The sequence below is a fragment of the Propithecus coquereli genome, unplaced genomic scaffold (assembly GCF_000956105.1).
Source record: "Propithecus coquereli isolate 6110/MARCELLA unplaced genomic scaffold, Pcoq_1.0 Scaffold120, whole genome shotgun sequence".
NCBI lineage: Eukaryota > Metazoa > Chordata > Mammalia > Primates > Indriidae > Propithecus > Propithecus coquereli.
In genome coordinates, this window is record NW_012136081.1 from 5,952,841 (window position 1) to 5,970,946 (window position 18,106).

The 18,106-nt window shown below is 51.5% G+C and overlaps 1 protein-coding gene and 1 pseudogene across 1 annotated transcript; both read right to left on the minus strand.

The window, feature by feature from the left end:
* Positions 1 to 10,763: 10,763 nt before the first annotated feature.
* LOC105827398 (glutathione S-transferase P) lies at positions 10,764 to 13,774 on the minus strand. Its single transcript, XM_012665536.1, has 7 exons — positions 13,472 to 13,774; positions 13,203 to 13,238; positions 12,791 to 12,897; positions 12,580 to 12,667; positions 12,181 to 12,284; positions 11,196 to 11,303; positions 10,764 to 11,029 (listed from the first exon to the last, which is right to left on the minus strand). Coding segments are annotated over exons 1-7 (633 nt in total). The 5' UTR covers positions 13,473 to 13,774; the 3' UTR covers positions 10,764 to 10,840.
* Positions 13,775 to 15,483: 1,709 nt separating this feature from the next.
* LOC105827399 lies at positions 15,484 to 16,583 on the minus strand (annotated as a pseudogene).
* Between the last annotated feature and the right edge of the window lie 1,523 nt (positions 16,584 to 18,106).

Here is an 18,106-nt window from a genome sequence, read left to right on the forward strand (position 1 = left end):
CAGCCGTGATTTCATTTTTAAAATGTTTTTCTTCTCTGGTTTTGGTGTGTTTGAGGGACAGAGTGGATTTCAGGTTGTACTCTGCTGTCTTGAACTAGAAATCTACCCGTTTTTGGGGGGTTTTTCCCCCATAAATTTAAACTGGAGAGAGTAACGTCAATCAGTCACGGCTGGCAGGGTACACGTAGCATAAGGTGAGTGCCTTTCAGGCAAGCGGCACAGTTAATGACGTCTGGCCCAGGCCTCCCCGCTGGCCCAGCTCAGGGGCCCCTAGCATGCTCTCCATACACTAGCCCTGGCGTGAGACCACTCCCCACCATCCTGCCGGCATCTCGGGGCCCTCTCTGGACTATGCTGGTCCTGAAGCAGTAGACATGGTTTGCAATTTCCATCAGGGAGTTCCATTGAGACCCTGTCGTGCACAGGTCCCAGATACCAGCACAGTCCCTGAGTCCACTCCTCCTGGCACCTCCCCGCAGCAGGCGGGTGTTCAGATACCCAGCAGATCAGGTCTAGGTATCTGGAGTGTTCCCACATTGGTCCTCTGCCCATCCCCCACTTGTCCCCTGGACTCCTGCCTACACTCCCTTTGTCCCCTAACACAAAAGTTCTAATCTCTTCTTTTTCACCCAACATAGCCCTGATGGCTACTTGGGATGACAGGCACCAAGAAGAGCTTATGTGCTTCTTCCACGCCCCTTCTAAGCTGTTAGAAACGTGAAACTGATCTTCCTCGTTCCTCAAGAGTTCAGTTTTTAGAAATGCCAGGCCCCATCTTGTCAATCAACAAAAAGAGGCCAGGTGCGGTGGCTCACGCCTGTAATCCTAGCACTCTGGGAGACCGAGGCGGGAGGATTGCTTGAGGTCAGTTCGAGACCAGCCTGAGCAAGAGCAAGACCCCCATCTCTACTATAAATAGAAAAAACTAGCCGGGCACATTGGCGCATGCCTGTAGTCCCAGCTACCCGGGAGGCTGAGGCAGGGGGATCACTTGAGCCCAGGAGTTTGAGGTTGCTGTGAGCTAGGCTGACGCCACGGCACTCTAGCCTAGGAAAGAGAGTGAGACTCTGTCTCAAAAAAAGAAAAAGAAAAAAACCCGTTGAGTTTTTATTCTTAAAGTCAAGTTGAGCTATTTGTCTTCTATTACATTTTCTTCCTCCCGTGACAACTTTGCTCCTTGCAAAGACAGTTTCTTCCCATTATGCAAAACTCAAAGACAAAAGGACATCGGCGGGGCCTCGTCTCTGCAGCAGGTCAGGCGGCCTCTTCCTCCATCATGGACCCACATGCCCCTCCAGCACCTCGGCTGCTCGGGGGCTTCACCAGGTGGGGTGAATTAATATTATAAAGGTGTCACATTGCTCCAAGTCGATCTATAAATTCACTGCAAATGCTGATCAAAATCCCATCAGGGATTTTCATGGAACTGGGAAAGCTGATACTAAAATGTATGGAACAACGAAGGGCCAAGAATGGCCAAGCCATTTTGAAGAAGAGCAAGGTGGGGTGCTGGGGGGCCTGCCCTGCCAGGTAGCAAGCCTGATTATAAAGTGTGGTGATCCAGACAAAAGTAGGCTGATGATTCTGATATATGGTGCATCTTCATCATAATTTGCTAGATGTTCTGCAATTTTGGTTTTGATTTCTTCTTTGATGAGAGTCATTTTAAGAGAGATTTATAATGTACAGGTGTTAGGATGTTTTTGTTTCCTGGTTTTGTTATTCTTAGTTTTGTTGCCTCATAATGAGAGACTGTTGTCTGTACTATTTCTCTCTCCCTCTCTCTCTGGAATGTTCTAAAACTTTATTTGAGGCATGATGTATGGTTATTATAGTAAATGTTCTGAGAGCAATTGCAAGGATGGTGCCTTCTCTGTTTTCCTATCACAGAGTTTGAAATCTGTGGTTTAGAGCTGCCAAAGTCCTTGTCTACCTGTTAGCTTTCGCTTTACAAATGTCCAAGCGTATCATTTGGTGCATAGAAGCTCCTAACTACAATCACTTGTGATATCTCCTACTTTAATAAGACATGCAGTGTACCTTTTGGTTTTTCATGGTCTTTGTGAATTTGGGGGCTTCTGAGAGATTAGTGGGAACACCAACTCCACCATTATAAACCACAAATCTCCCCTCTTCCTGTCAAATGTTGAAAATATTTCCTGTGATTGTATCATCTGTCTGATGAACTGATAAACAACAATGATCATTGTACATGAGAAATCCTAAGATAAATGCATGAGGTGATGGTCATGCTAAACAGCCTGATTCGATACAACATATGTATGTATGGAAACATCGAATTGTAGCCCATAAATATGTACAAGTACAATGTGTCAATTTAAAAATTTTTTTAACAAGAGAAATCCTCAGGTCTGATATAGTCAAGTTCATTCATTTGGAGGCCTCATTTAAGAAATTCATGCCTACCCAGCCCAAGGTCATAAGGAATTTTCTTTAATTTTTTTTTGTTAGAATTTTATTTTCCTCTTTCACAGGTGGGTAAACCCTGTAGAAGTGTTTCTCAACCTTGACGCCATGGACACTCGGGGCTGGAGATTGCTGTGCTGTGAGCAGCTGTCCTGTGCCTTGCAGGATCTTGAACAGCGTCCCTAGGTGCCCGTACCCCACAAGTTGGGACAAGAAAAATGTCTCCAGACATTGCCAAGTGTCTTCTTGGGGGCAAAATTGCCCCCAGTGGAGAATCATGGATCTGTTTGGACTTTATTAAGTATATGGTGCGAGGTAAAAGGAGTAATTTTTATTAATATGCTCAATCAATTTTACTAATACTATAACTAAATAAGTCTTTTTGTAAACTTATTTATGATGCCACTGCTGTTACACACCAAGCTGCCATACATGCGCGGGTTTGTTGTGGTATGTAGTAGAGCCTGGTTAGATATCACAAACTCATTTCCTCTCCCTGAGCACGGAGCTAAACTACATTTCCCAGCCCTCTTGCATCCAAACGAGGCAAGAGCATGTCACTACCAGGTCTGGGCAGCTGGGGGCAGATGTGTTTACCGTCCCTTTCTGAGGACACCTCACAAAGGTGTGAATCTGAGGGTCGAATGGGCCAACTAGGCTGTTCTCACTCAGGGTCTCACATGGCAATAGTCAAGATGATAGCCGTGGTGGGGTCACCTTGAGGGCTTCTTCCTCACCAGGCTGGCACCTGGCTGGGAGAACAGCTGGAAGCTGGAACAGCTAAGGCTCCTCAGGCATATCTCTCTGTCTCTGTCTCTCTGTCTCATCTCTCCCTGCGGCAGCCTCAGGGTAGCTGGACCTTTTGCATAACGACCGAAATGACTGCAAAGTTGCCTGACCTTTTCTAACTTAACCCGGGCGACCCCACAACGTCACTTCCTCTGCATTCTCTTCATGAGGCAGCCGCAAAGGCCAGCCCAGCTTCCACGGCAGGGCACAGAAACACCGAAGTGTCAAAGTATTTGTGGACGTGTTTTAAAATCGCCCCCCAAAATCTGATGCAATTCTGAGTTCCTTATTCCTTGTGGTGTGGGACCTGTTTGTTTTTCTCTCTCTGGAAGGTTGCAGGGTCTCCATTTTATTTCTGGAGGCTCTAGAATTTCACAATATGCGTTCGTTTCCGTCTTTGGTCCTTCTTCATTCTTTGTGCTAGGCACTCGGTGTGCCTTTCAGTCTGAAGGCTCATGTTCTTCGGCCCTGGGAAATTGTATTGTATTATTCATTTGATCATTTCCTCCCTATTTTTTTCCTGCCCTCCCCTCTCTCCCTCGCTCTGGATCTCCTCAAATAATACTCTGTTTTTCTTATCTTTCCATGCTTTTATCTTTTTATTCTACTTTGATATGTACTTTTCAACTATCTCCTGAGATTTTTCATTTCTGCTATCAGATTTCTAATTTCTAAGAGCGCCTTCTTTTCCTCTGCATGTTCTTTTTAATAGTTCCTCTTCCTTGTATTTTGGATGTGATATCTTCTATTTCCCTGAAGATAATGATTAAAACTCATTTGAAGTTTTGCATGTGCAGCCTGCATGGCCGCTATCCTCTCCGATTGCCTTTTTTCTGTTCATTATTGTCTCTCATGTTAGAGATTCCTCTCAAATATATGGCAGTTATTTGTCGTGCGTTGATATTGGTCGCCTTAGGAGTGCGCAGGAAAGGCAACGGGAAGTTCTGTGAGTGAGACGGGCTTGTAAACCTCAGGCAGGTTTGTTGGGCGCACACCTGTTCACTACGCACCCCATGTCAGTTTCACTTCTCGCGAGAGGACCCCTCCACGCTCCCCGCAGCGTGTGAGTCTGACTGCGCGTGCGCGGGAGGCCGGGCCGGCGGGGCGGGCCCTCCCCCTACCTTTCGCTGGATGCGGCCCAGGGCCCCGCCCGCGCCGTAGGTGGCTGTGCGGTCTGCACGTTGCCTGCATTCCTGACCCGCAGAGTGAGCAAATAAATGGTGAATGAAGCCACCAAGTTAGTTACCAACAGGTGCCCGAAATCCCACTGAGTAGGCACTGGGTGGGCTGGGGAAGGAGGACAGAGGACAGGACAGGACAGTCTCTTGCTGCGTCTTCGGCACCCTCCCCACACCGCGATCGTTAGGAGCCTTTTTCTGAAGCAGGGCCCTCTGGGCCAGCGTTCCCACGGGACATGCGCGTTTGCCTGCGCGGACCACCCCCAAGCCCCATCCTTAAACCTTTTCGCCAACATCCCAACGCCAACGACAAGCTCCTGAGCACTGGGCCCTGCCCAGGGCTGTGGATGCTGACCTTAGACTTCAGTCTTTCCTGGCAAGGTGGACAGTGAGGGATGCCCCTTGAAATTTGGCGTCTAGGGAGCATCCTTCTCCAGGGCTCTTCAGGGCTGCCACCTTGGCTGGAGCCAGCCTGCAGTACTGTGCAGAGCCTCGAGGAGCCTTTGGGTTTTAGTCCCCAGGGCTCGGGCAGATTTGGGCACAATGGCAGCCTGAGTCATGCAGTTTCCCATGGCCTCAGGGCCTACTGTAACCGCCTGCCCTAGAGGTGGTGCTGTTTGGCTCACTGGCCATGTGTGTCTGTTTGTGTTGCTATAAAGGAATACAGGAGGTTGGGTGATTGATAAAGAAAAGAGATTTATTTGGCTCACAGTTCTGCAGCCTGTGTAAGAAGCATGGTGCCAGCATCTGCTTCTGGTGAGGGCCTCAGGCTGCTTCTTATGCAGGGTGCCCCGGGCAAGGGAAGAAAGGGCCTCCTGAACTCGACAAATGGGTTCTTGGCTTCATGGTGGAAAGAATTCAAGAGCAGCCAACTAGTGACAGAAAGTTTATCGAGAGAGAGACAGACAACAGATCCTGCTCCACAGACAGAGTAGAGGTCCTTTCCCAAGTAGGGACACCTAATGGGGCAATGATAACATTTTTAAATGTTCGAAAACTCCGTTAGGAAACAGCCGTGCATGCGCAGCATTGTCTTGAGGTCAGGCCATAAAGATTAGTCATAAACTGCTGTCACAGGGAGGTAAGCTCAGTCAGTAAGGCACCCAGCTTAGTAATTCATCTACACTGGTCCTGTCGTGACTTGCTGACGACTTCCTTGTTCAGGGTGGTCAGGGTCCGGTAGCCGCCAAAACGGCTGCACTCGGGCTCTCTCGACCTTCCTGTTCTGTCTGATGCCTACGTGACCTCCACTCACGGTGGAAGGTGAAGGGGTGCAGGCATCACATGGCGAGAGGAAGTGGGGGGGTGGAGAAAGAGAGAGAAGGGAGGTGCCAGCGCTTTTCAACTATCAGTTCTGGGGGGTAGGGAATAATAGAGTGAAAATTCATTCATTACCATGAGGATGGCACCAAGATTTTCATGGGGAATCCACCCCCATGACCCAAACATCTCCCACCAGGCCCCACCTCCAACATTGGGGATCAAATTTCAACATGCAATTTGGAGGGGACAAATAACCAAACCATACCACTGGCTTTGTATCTTGGCGTTCTGATGGGTGACACAGTCTAAAGCTTCCTCTGGAGACCTGTGACCCAGAGTCTAGTTCCCCCTCCCCAACAGTCCAGAAATCGGCCAGGAGCTGTTCCTCAAAAGGCAGATACAGGGGCTCCTGCTTTCTCCGCTCGAGCTTCAGATGGTAACGAAAAGGCTCCAGACGGTGTGGCTGGGGTCACATGTCTCCAGAGAAGCAAGACACTGAACACACAAGCACGCAATGGCCAGACCGTAGGTCAAACAGAACTCGGAACCCTCGACTTTCGGCAGCAGCCAGGAAACCAACCCCTTGTCTGCAGTGACCAGCCAGGGAGCCAGCCTGCTCTAAGTCAGATTGCTCTCTCTAGGGACAATTCAGGAAGCCACACAATAACTTCTGTCACAGTCAGCCCAAAATGACCAGGACTTGATTAATGACTGCCGGCTTCCCCAATTTTTGTCCCCATTTCCAACTTAGGACCAACGGGGGGAGAAAGCCAAGTGTGCCTCCTCCCCAACCACATGGGACTCCCACATGTTGCAGCCGCCTCCAGCGCCCTCAGGTTAACAGCCCCCCACGAGGACACACCTGAGCCTTCCCTTTGGTCCATTCTAAGGCATTCTCATTCCTCGGCCTGCCTCCGAGTCTCTGCCAAACCCAAGTGACAGTGGCCAGCTCCCTGTCATAGCAAGCTCACAATAAGTAGACTCTGCCTGTTCTTATTTGGTTGGTATTTGCATATTTTCACAGAGGCCAGCTAGAACCAGCCACAAGGGAAGTGGAGTTTCAAAAGAGAAGTGAGGGAGGTGTGATCTGGGGCCAGATGGAGCAGGCCTGGCCCAGCTCCGAAGTCACCCCTGGCTCTCCCCAGTGGCCTGAGTCTCCCTGCGGAGATCTCCAGGCCTGGGTGCTGTATCCAGGAGCAACACCAGTGGTGCCCACAGTCCGTGGATAGGGCACCCCAGCACCTGGCCAGGGCCCCTTTAGTCTGTTCCACTTTCTCCAACTCTGCAGCCAAATGCCGACGCCAAGGAGAGAGCTGGGCCCTTTAGTTTCTCTCTCCTGTCACCTCCCTCACCTTGGTGTCTTCCCCACCCTTCCATCTCCAAGTGAGCTCTTCTCACTTCCCCATCACTGACAGTTCTCAGGACCTGGTCTTGGGGAGCCAGAGGAGTCTAGTTTTGGGAGGCTATGCCAAAGTCATAGCTATCTCTTTCTCATCTGCAGGGAGTTAGCTATGCTCCCAGCAAAAAATCGGGTCCCTTAGGTAGGGGTCGTTGCACAGGATAAGAAAATAATAGAAAATAATAGAAAATGGAACATAATGGAAATAAAAGAATACACAGAAACACAGGTATAGTTTTATAGATTTATAAAGATTATAGGCAAAGCGGGTACTCAGGGGGCCTTGGATCTCTCCGTCAATCACAAAAGGCCAAGAGTGAAGTTTTACATGGGCATTTATAGGTACAGTGATCGGTTGGTTGCCAGGGCTAACAGATTTACATCACAACAGGTAGTTCCTCTTAGGTTAAAAGTTTTCAAAAGGCTTCTTCAGATCCCTTAACTAACTCTATCTACGTGAACAAATGGTTACAAAATCTTTCAAAGACTAACTTCTAAGTTCTAAGGTAAATTTATCACTTAACAGAAGGGTTAAACAGATACAGTGGTTCCATATTTTCTTTATCAAGTTACTGTGTATTGAGACAGGTAGTCAGGAGTTTAAGCAGGAACTGTCCCTTGGGCTAATTGCTTTCAGCTACAGGTGGCTGTCTGTCGGGTGGGCATTCTTTGATCAGCTCTCATCCTGTGGCTCTTAGCAGACCTGCTTTGCTTTACAAAGCAAGTCCAAACCTCAGGTCTGAGAATCGCAGCGCCATTGTGGGATACAGCTGCTATTGATCTTTCAGAGATGCCCTCCTGAGGTGAAACAGCTTTCGATATGCAAACTAACACGTTCATATATTCCTTCAGGGCAAAGCTCTGGAAAACTCCTGAGACGTTTCTGTCTCCAATATATATATATTAATTTATGGAGCAACATATACTGACCAGATATGCTTTTGGAGTCTGCCATGCTGTTGGCATAATCTGGAAATCCCATGAATTCTTAACCTCTGCTGCTACTCCTAGTGCCAGTGGGCATGTAATTGCTGCCCTATTATAGGCTACTATGGTCTGAATGTGTCCCCCAAAGTTCATGCCTTGGAAACTTAATCCCCAATGCAACAATGTCAGGAAATGTGGCCTAATGGGAGATGCTCAGGTCATGAGGGCTCCACCCTCATGAATGGATTAATGCCACTATAAAAAGGGCTTGCTGGGGTGGGTTCACTTGCTTCTCCTCTTCTACCATGTGACAACACCACGTTCCTCTCTGGAGGACACAGCAACAAGATGCTATCTTGAATCCAGAGACTGAACCTGCTGGTGCCTTGATCTTGGACTTTTCAGCTTCCAGAACAGTGGACAATTTCCGGTCTCTATAAATTACCCAATCTCAGGTATTCTGTTATAGCCACACAAAACGGACTGAGACACACGCTATTCACCTCCTTGGAAAAATTACTGTCCTTCCCTGAGCAGCCTGTACTAAAAAGACTGATACCATATCTGTAGGGAATGATAGTGTTGACATGGCTGCAAAATATGCAGCCAAAAATGACTTTTTTTCCTACACAATTTATAAACCTGCCTTTAGCTGTGACTGATACTATCAGGCAGATGTCCCATAATCTGAAAAAGACAAATGGATACAAAAGGGTGCCAAAAAATTCTCAGATGGCTTAAATACTGGGCCCAAATGGACTTCCTGTGGCCCCTTTCTTTTGACCTTTTGGCTTGTACTTATCTCCCATCAGATGGGACGTGTCCGGCCAGGGGAGGGTTAAGGAACTAAAACATAATTGGTTCTGCCCTGACGCCCACAAAACTCATTCCCCAGTGCACTAAGTTCTTTTCAGTATGGAGATCCCTTTTGCCAGGATTGAGAATTTATAAAAAGGCAATCTTAAATCTTTCCATAGTAATAGAACAAGGGTTCAACATTATTATGCAAACTTTAGAAGCACTCCAGCAATAAGTTCGTAATTCGGTGTCTGTTGTACTTCAAAATTGCCATGTCCTGGACACACTGAGAGCCCAATGAGGACAAGCTTCTGAGAGCATCAGTGAAGAACATGCTTCTGTGCCAATCGCTCGGGGCAAAAAGCATCTAATCTGTACCTCTTAAAGAACAAGGTAAACACTCTCCATCAGATAAGATAAATGAGGCTCAGCCTTTTTAGTGCACCTATTCCCAGGGATAGGATATTGGTTTACAGAAATATGGGGAAATGTGCTGAATTTTGTTTTGTTTATTCTTCCCATTCTAATCTATTTTCTCCTCTCTCTTCGCGGATCTCTTGCCACTCAGTTACTAAACCAATTGTTCTCTCCACAGCCACCAATTCGGCTTTTAATATGTGAAACCTCGAGGTAAGTTTCAGATGAGGGGAACGAGATATGCCACCCTGGCATACTGACTCTCGTGAGAGAAAGACTCTTGGAAAACAGCAGCTGCGAGATCGCTCTGACCTTCCTTCTTAAGAGCAGAAGATGGGCCGGGCGCGGTGGCTCACACCTGTAATCCTAGCTCTCTGGGAGGCCGAGGCGGGCGGATTGTTTGAGCTCAAGAGTTCGAAACCAGCCTGAGCAAGAGTGAGACCCCCGTCTCTACTAAAAATAGAAAGAAATTAATCAGACAACTAAAAATATATAGAAAAAATTAGCCGGGCATAGTGGCGCATGTCTGTAGTCCCAGCTACTCGGGAGGCTGAGGCAGGAGGATCGCTTCAGCCCAGGAGTTTGAGGTTGCTGTGAGCTAGGATGATGCCACGGCACTCTAGCCCGGGCAACACAGTGAGACTCCATCTCAAAAAAAAAAGAGCAGGAGATGAAATTCCCATGTGAGAGATGTCAGCCCTATACCAGAAGGAAAGTATCATTCTTATCAAGGATGAGAAATGTGTACAAGCAAACCTTACTAAACTAACCTAGTCACTCACTTCTCTACCCACTTAACTACCCTGGCCCAAGCCCATTAGCCTTGTCGCATTTTCACAAATTACCACTTTGTCCAACTCAGTATGAGTGTTCGACTCCAGCTGCATCCTTGGGTCTTAATCCCTACGCAGGCTCCCACGCCACATGTACTGTATTAAGTACATTTGAATGCTGTCTCCTGCTGATCTGTCTTCAGTTAATTCTCAGTCCCAGCCAAAAAACCTTAAAGGGACAGAGGGAAAATTTCGCTTCCCCTACAATATCTTACTGGTTTTGCTTCTCCGGAGACCCTAATAACCTGCTGTTGCTTGTATGCCTGTAATGCACCAACCTTCACTAGTCACCAGGAAGCCAGGACAGCCCACCCCCTCCCGCTGACCCAGCTGGGGCTGCTCAGAGCTACCCAGCTCATCCGCCAAAGTCCCAGGACAGGGAACTCCTCTCATGCCCCGCCTCAACCCAGAACCCCTCAGCTCCTGCTCTCCTGGAATGTGTCACTGTGGAAGGCACCTGCTGGGACTAGAAGACATATTTATATGTGAGACTTTTCTCCCTCTGGGGTCCTCCAGAGGACAGTGACCAAAGTTAATTCTCTTCCTGGCTTTTTTTTCACTCTTCCTATTTCTGAGGTTCGGTAAACACAGATGGGGTTGAGGGTTCCAGGAAGACACTCTGATTGTGCTTCGGGACCTAAGGTTCCCAGCCCTCTGCCCTGTCTTCCTGCCAAGCCTGACAGTGGAGGGTCCCAGAGCCCCTTCCCAGGAAACAGTGCTCACAGCACGGCTGCTCTCTTAGAAATTTTATTGGTCATGGGGAAAGGCAGGCAAGCAGGCTCTGTCTCCCCCGAGGGTCCCACAGGCCCTCATTGTTTCCCATTGCCATTGATGGGGCGGTTCACGTGCTCAGGGGAGGCCAGGAAGGCCTTGAGCTTGGGCCGGGCACTGAGGCGCGCCACATAGGCCGAGAGCAGGGGAAATGCATTCAGGCAGCCGGGGGCCAGGACCTCATGCATCAGCAACAGATCCAGCAGGTTGTAGTCAGCGAAGGAGATCTGCAAGGCAGGGGACCAGGGACTTAGCCAGTGGGAGCAGGCTGGAGGCGGGGCTGGAGAAATGGGGGCAGGGGGCTTGAAGCCATCCCCCAGGTCTGCCCCCCATGAATGGCTCACACCCGTGTCCATCTGTAAGAGGGTGGGGAGGACAGGGCCAGATGCTCACCTGGTTGCCTACAATGAAGGCCTGGCCTCCCTGGTTCTGGGACAGCAGGGTCTCAAAAGGCTTCAGCTGCCCCGGCAGGGCCTTGACATAGTCCTCTTTGCCGGCATCCTGCCGGAGAGATACCACCGTGCATCTTTCTCCTACCCCCGGCCCCCAGCCTCTGTCCCACCCCTGAGGCACCCCCCTTCTGCTGGCCACGGTGAATGGCACAACCCACTGGGCCAGAGACTGGAGCCCCAGACGCCCCTCTGCTCACCCCCCACACCAGGCTAGTCCCAAATGCTTTCACTTCAGCTGCTAATTCTTTTCCACTCCGTTCTGCCTTTCTGTCCCTGCCAGGATCTCTTGCCAGATTACTGCAAAAGCCTCAGAGCTGGCTCCTCCGGAGACTCCTCCTAGACCTCACATTCGGACAGAGCCCTGCGTAGACTCCTCCATGCCCCACTACCCTCAGGAGAATCCAAACCAGTGGGTTCAAGGCCTTCAGGACCTGGGCTGGCTGTTCCCCCATCTCTGTCTACACACACACACACACACATACATACACACACACACACACACACACACCGGACGCAGGCATGCACACAGGCACACTCTGCCTCTGCTAAACTGGTCCCAGGTCCTCAAATGTGCTCTGTGTCTGCATATATTTTGCTCTTCTGAAAGTGCCAGCACCTCCTTCCAGAAACTGGCTATAGATCCTCCTGCTCCTATGGTTGCTCCAGGAAGCCCCCCCACCCCAGGCAATAAGAAACCACCTCTCCCTGGTGTCTCTGTCCTTGCACTCTCCCGCCATTGCCCCCAAGCAGTGAGGGTGAGGGTAGTGTCCTGTCCACGACAGCCCCTGGCCCCCGGCACAGAGCCAGCTCCAGCCCCAGCACCCTGACGAGGGAGGGATCAGCCAGAGCCATGTGCAGGGGGGTGAGGGCACGAGAGGCTCCTTTCTTCCTTCACCCCAGCGCCCACGCCCGCTGCCCGTGCTCACGTAGTTGGTGTAGATGAGGCTGACGTATTTGCAGCGCAGGTCCTCCACGCCGTCGTTCACCATGTCCATCAGGGCTGCCTCCCGCTGGTCCTTCCCATACAGCCCTGGGGTCAGGGGGAGCAGACAGAGTGACCAGGGGCCTGATCAACCACGACCACGGGCTGATGCCCGCCAGGCCACGTGGCTGTCTGTGGGCCACAGCCTGGAGGGAGGGTCGAGCCTACCCTCAGAGCTCAGTGAGAGGAGCCTGGCACAGGGCAAGGGCTGCAGGCAGATCTGGGCTGTGTGTCTCTGCTTCCCCAAATGCAGAGGGCCACACGGCAGCTCGACCTAAACAAAGGGGCTCAGAGGGCAGATCCCCATCCACCCCTGCCCTGGCCGCCAGGCCTCAGGACTCACCGAGGGAACGCCCCAGGTGACGCAGAATGGCATTGGACTGGTACAGGGTGAGGTCTCCATCCTGGAACTTGGGGAGCTGCCCATACAGCTGGAGGGAGGCACGGCTCCATGAGGGGCACTGAGCTTGGCTGCCCCCACCCTAGTCCTGCCCTCCCCCAGTCCTGCCCCCTAAGGCCCAGCCCCCGTCCCCTGCCCGGGCATGGTCACTCACACAGGAGGCCTTGAGCGAGCCCTGCTGCCAGGTCTCCATGGGCACCACCTCCTCCTTCCAGCTCTGGCCCTGGTCCGCCAGCAGCATGCGCAGGGCCTCACAACGCCCTGGTGTGGGGGGACAGGACAGGGGCATGGGGACTCCGGGAGAGACCCAGCCTCATAGCGACCCGAGGAGGGGTCAGGAGGGTGGGGAGGGGACAAGGCAACAGAGACTCCACCGAAGATTTAACAAAATACTGGGAAGGGATCGTACATGGTGGAAGGGCTGAACACGGGGAAGTAGGCCCGGGCTGGTAGTCACAGGATGAAGGGTTGGGGGGCTGGGGTCTCCCCGGGGTGGGTGAGGGGCCGTGGGCTGCAGCCCCCGCCCCTGGCTCCCCTCCCTCCCAGGCTCAGGCTCCGGCTCCTACCTCGAACCGGGAAGTAGACAACGGTGTAGGGCGGCACTGCGGCGAACAAAGAGCAGCCTGTTAGCGCCTGCGGAGCGCATCGCGGCCGAGGGCGCCCGGCCCGCCCTCCCCCGGGTGCCCTCCCCTGGGTCCCCTCCCTGCTCCGGGCGCTCCAGGCCCCCTGAGCCACTCTAACTCGGCCCCGAAGACATCCGGGGCCCCCCGGGATCCCCGTCCCGGCTCGGGGGTGGGGTGGGTGCGGGGACGCGGGCCGGGCCGCGCGGACTCACTAGTGCTGCGCAGGTGGCGACGCTCTGGCGCAAACCCCGCGGCCCGCGCCTTATAGGGGTGGTCCCGCCCCGCTCCGCCCCCGGGCTGAGTCACGGCGCCCGCCGCGCCTTGGCCGCGCAGGGGCGCCCGCAGCAACTGCAGGGGGGAGCCCCCTCCGCCCCGGGTGCCGGCCGGGCCTGGGACTGGACAGACGGTCACGGGCGGAGGGAGCGAGCACAGGCGTCCAAAGTTACCATGTGCAGGGACATCGCGGGGAAAGACAACACCCCCGAGCGTGACGTGCAGGCGCTGAGCAGGGCAAGGGGAGGGTGTGTCGCCGCTTGGGCCCTTGGGAGAACGGTGGCGGAAGGGACAGTCTGCCGGGCTGGGGCGCACTTGTCTCCTCCCCTGCGCCGAGTCCGTCACGGTCGACGAAACGTCGGGAGGCGACGGGCAGCAGCCGGGCTCCTTTAGCAAGAACCTCTTTACACAGATGCGGGGAGTTGGGAGGAAGCCGCTCGCTGCGTTTGCTTTTTTTAAGTGCTTCTAACGTCAGCGTAGTGGTTCCAAGACGCCACCCCATCCCCCCCACGCCATCACACAACCTTTCACACGCTGTCGCCCGCGCTCACACGCACACACACGTGCTGTCACACACTCAGCTCACTGCGGTTCTCACCAGTTCACACTCTCTCCCTGTCACACACACGCGCACGCACACAGGGACCCGTGGTCTCACCGGGCAGCACAGTGGCCTACTCCGGGCCCTCCAGGGCCTGCCAGGCGTAGCCAGACCTGCCGCGCTGCCTCTGGCTGTGGCTCCTGTCGCTGCGGCGCCTCCTGCTCGGCCTTGCTCTCCTCAGGGTCTTTGCTGTGCAGGCTGGGGCCTGGGTCTGGGCTATTGAAGGTGAGGGGCTGTCCACGGCCGCGGTCCCCACACACCCCTGCCCGCCGCTGCCCCAACCCGGTCTCTATGCCCTTCTCACCTCTCTCTGATCCTGTCAGACCAGCCTGGCTCAGCCTCCTGTGGGCGCTGGGCTGTGCGGAGCATCCCCATTGCGGGCCATGGATGTTTCCGTGGTCATGGGAACTTGTCCGGTCCCTCTGTCCTCCCACAGCGCGGTCACAGGGTGGTCCTGGGCCATTCTTCCTGGTGTGCTGGACTGCAGGTGCTTATGCGTGGGGGGAGGGCACTCATCCGTGCGCTCCTGGTTCCTGGTCCATTCTTACGTCTGGCCCGGGCAGGGTCCCCCTCTTACTTGTAGGCGTGTGCTTACTGTCCCCTTTATCTTCACACTCCGCTCGCACTTCCTGCAGGTGGTGAGTTTGTTGGGCTGTGCGCGCTCAGTGCAACTGCTGCATCCCAGGTATGGAACACGGGGCTTGCAAAAACAGAGCCAGGCGGCCCTCCCGAAGGGCTGCACCAGCCCACGCCACGCTTCCGCTGCCGTGGGACTCTCTCTGGCCCCACGTGCCCTCCACCTCGCACTGCTAAGGATTTCAATCATCTCTTCCGGTGCTCGTTGGATTTTGTTTTCTGCTTCTGGAAATTATCTGTTATCCTTGGACCATTTTCTTTGGCTTTGCTGTCTCCTTTCTGTTGATCTGCAGGAGATCTTCATTTATTCTAGGCACTAATTTCTTATTGGCTTTAACATTGCAGTCACCTTCTCCTATTCTGTCAACTCTCTCTTAACTTTGCCCAAAGTGTATTGTTTTTTTCAGTATTTTAATTTAATTTTCTAGTGGACAATTTACATATCTCCCTCACCCTTTCCTTTAGGTTAGTGTGACAATTTTCCATAGTAAACTACTTAAAGAGAAGCTTTGGTCAAGAATGGAATGAAATAGCCAAAAAAAGTCATTGCTGCTTTTAAAAACCTAACACTTTCACCAGTTTTATACTCAAGCAAACCCACACACTATTTGCACGACATGTGTTTTCAGTGTTTCCTTGGGGCTGGCTTTCCGCACTGTCCAATGGCAGAGCTGCCACCGTTTGTCGTGCTGGATGGCAGAGTCTCACTGAGCTTCACATTATCCGGAGGCCCTGCATACAAGACTCTGAGGTCCTGAAATCCCAAATTGTCATGGCGCCATCGATGCCAGTAGTGCAAAATTTTTGACAATCTTGTTTGTTCACCTCAAAAACGGACACCTGAGTGATGCTATTCTGGGGCAGCGTCTCCAAGGCTGTATTGCGGTCCTCGGTCGTGGCCCTCTTGTCCGTGCTGCGCTGGATGCTCTGTTTTGGGAAGTCCACCTTGGAGACAAAGGTCAAGCAGCCACAGTCGTGGCAGTTGAAGAGCACTGGGCAGCAGTCATGGCCACAGCCACATGCTAATCTCCGAGACAAGCAATATGCTCAGGCGTGGCAGGAACTCTGTTTCCAGAGTCGAGTCTGCACACCTTTTGAGCCACCAGCAACAGATATGGTGCTGTCGTGACTGGCCCAGGCCAGGCGGCTCCCACTGGTGGAGAAGCTGACCCCATGACCCAGCTGCCTGTGGCCCTGCCCCCAAACTCTGACATCAGCTGAGCGACCAAAAGGCATCTTGCTGCCCCCGGGCATACTGGCTGGCTTTTCATCCTTCTTTAAAATAGGCAGAAAACATTCTGCATTTGAAGTCACATGATCCTGCTGCCAGCAAAACATTGTTGGGCTGCAGTCCAAGCTGAGCACTGTGGAGCGAATGGGCATTTTAGTGTGCTTGCTTCCCCACCAGTCATTTTCGGACTCGAAGTAACAGACGGAAGTGAGTCTTGCTCCACTTCCCGCAGCAAATTTGTCCACTTCACAAAAGTGGCTGCGCGGTCACTTCTCAGGATCACCAGGGTTGGCTTCCAGACATAGGCATTGCTGTCAGCCCCACAAGGGACGATGCGGTCGCTCTTGGGAGCCCTGTGATGTGTCCGTTGTGCTCCTCGAGTTCATGAGCTTTCGCCCACCGGCTCCCTCTTCTTACGGATGTGCACGCCGTGATTACTGGGGCTCAGGGCAATTCGAGTGCGATCCCTGTTCCAGGCACAACAGGAGACTGGCTCTAGTAAAAGCTGATGCAGGGACATTATTCTTAGTGTTTTCAAAGAACAGAAAGCTGAGGCGGGGGCAGTCCGGACGGGGTCAGAGCGGAGAATTCACAGACTCAGGTCAGTCGACAGGAACAGGCTCCGCAGGTGCAGGCGGAGGGCCAAAGTGTCTTTCATTAAATAAAACTCCTTAATTTTAGAGTAGTCAAATCCATCGAGGGTTTGTTTTTTTTTTCTGTAGGGGAGGGTTGGTGCTTATGTTTTGTGCCTTTGAAACTTCATTTAAAAAACCTTTTATTACTGTGCTGGATCATGATAATATTCTCCAATATTGTCTTCTATTAATATTCACTTTTTATCTTCACATTTACATCAATCCGTTTAGAGGCCACTCTTGCATGTGCTGTTAGGTAGGAATCCAGTTTTATTTTCCTCCAAACAAAGAACTGTCATCTCCAGCACCATCTACAGAGCATCAGATTTATCCCATGCTAAGTTCCCATAGATAACCGACCGGGTCTGCTGGTCCTCTGTCCTCTGCCACTCGGTGTCTGTTTGTTCTTGTGCCAGCACCACAGCTTTTTATCACTATGGCTTTATAAATCTGGTAGAGAAAAAGCACGCCCTCCAGCCTTTTTTTCCCTGACGTTTTCTTATTTGTGGATCTTTATTCATTTCTTGAGAAAATCTAACCGGGATTTTGATTAGGATTTTATTACATTGAGAGATCTATTTGGAGGGGATGCACATCTTTATAACATTCCCTACCCTACATGATACCCTACGTGATACCCTACGTGATACCCTACGTGATGGTATATTTCCCTGTATATTCAGATCCTCTTCTCCAGTCTTTATTTAAGTTTTCTACCAAGAGGTCCTACATAACCTGTTTTATTTATTTAATTTTTTAGAGACAGAGTCTCACTCTGTCGCCCAGGCTGGAGTGCAGTGGCATCATCACAGCTCGCTGCAGCCTCGAACTCCTGGGCTCAAGTGATCCTCCTGCCTCAGCCTCCTGAGTAGCTGGGGTTACAGGTGCGTGCCACCATGCCCAGCTTATTCTTATATTTTCTAGGGACTTCGTATCTTGCTGCCGTGAATAACATTAATATCTTCTTTCAGTTGGATATTGGAGATGTAGAGAAGTGCTAGAAATACTATTGGTCTCACAGATGTGTATCCAGTGATGTTGCTGATCTTACTTCTAACCGATGGTTATTCTGTTGATTCCAGTGGCCCTTCTGCATAAATGATCACATCATCTGCAAATAATGAGAATTTCATCTCCTCCCTTCTGATCATTACAGCTTTTCTTTGTTTTTTCTTTCTTTATCACATACACAAGGGCCTCCAGTACTACATGAAATAGTTGTGTCTCGTTTCTGATCTCAAAGGGGCCTCGAGGGCATGAAGGAAGAACGGGGTTTCCTAGAGTCTCACCCACCCTCTCCCGGCTCTGGCTGGTGGCTGAGACTTTTGGCATGGAAACTGTGTCAAGTTCAAGAAGCTCCCTTCTCCTAGTTTCCTAGACTTTGTGTCATAAATAGGTAACAAATCTTACCAAATGCTTTTTCTACATTACTTGATGTTAATCACATGCTGTTTCTCCTTTATTTTTCTTA

Coding starts and splice junctions, on each gene's coding strand:
- LOC105827398 (XM_012665536.1), bottom strand. Junction 12,898..13,202: donor TGTCTACTTCCCGGTTCGAG/GTAGGAGCCGGA, acceptor CCCCCACACCAG/GGCGTTGTGAGGCCCTGCGC. Junction 11,030..11,195: donor CCTTCATTGTAGGCAACCAG/GTGAGCATCTGG, acceptor CCTGCCTTGCAG/ATCTCCTTCGCTGACTACAA.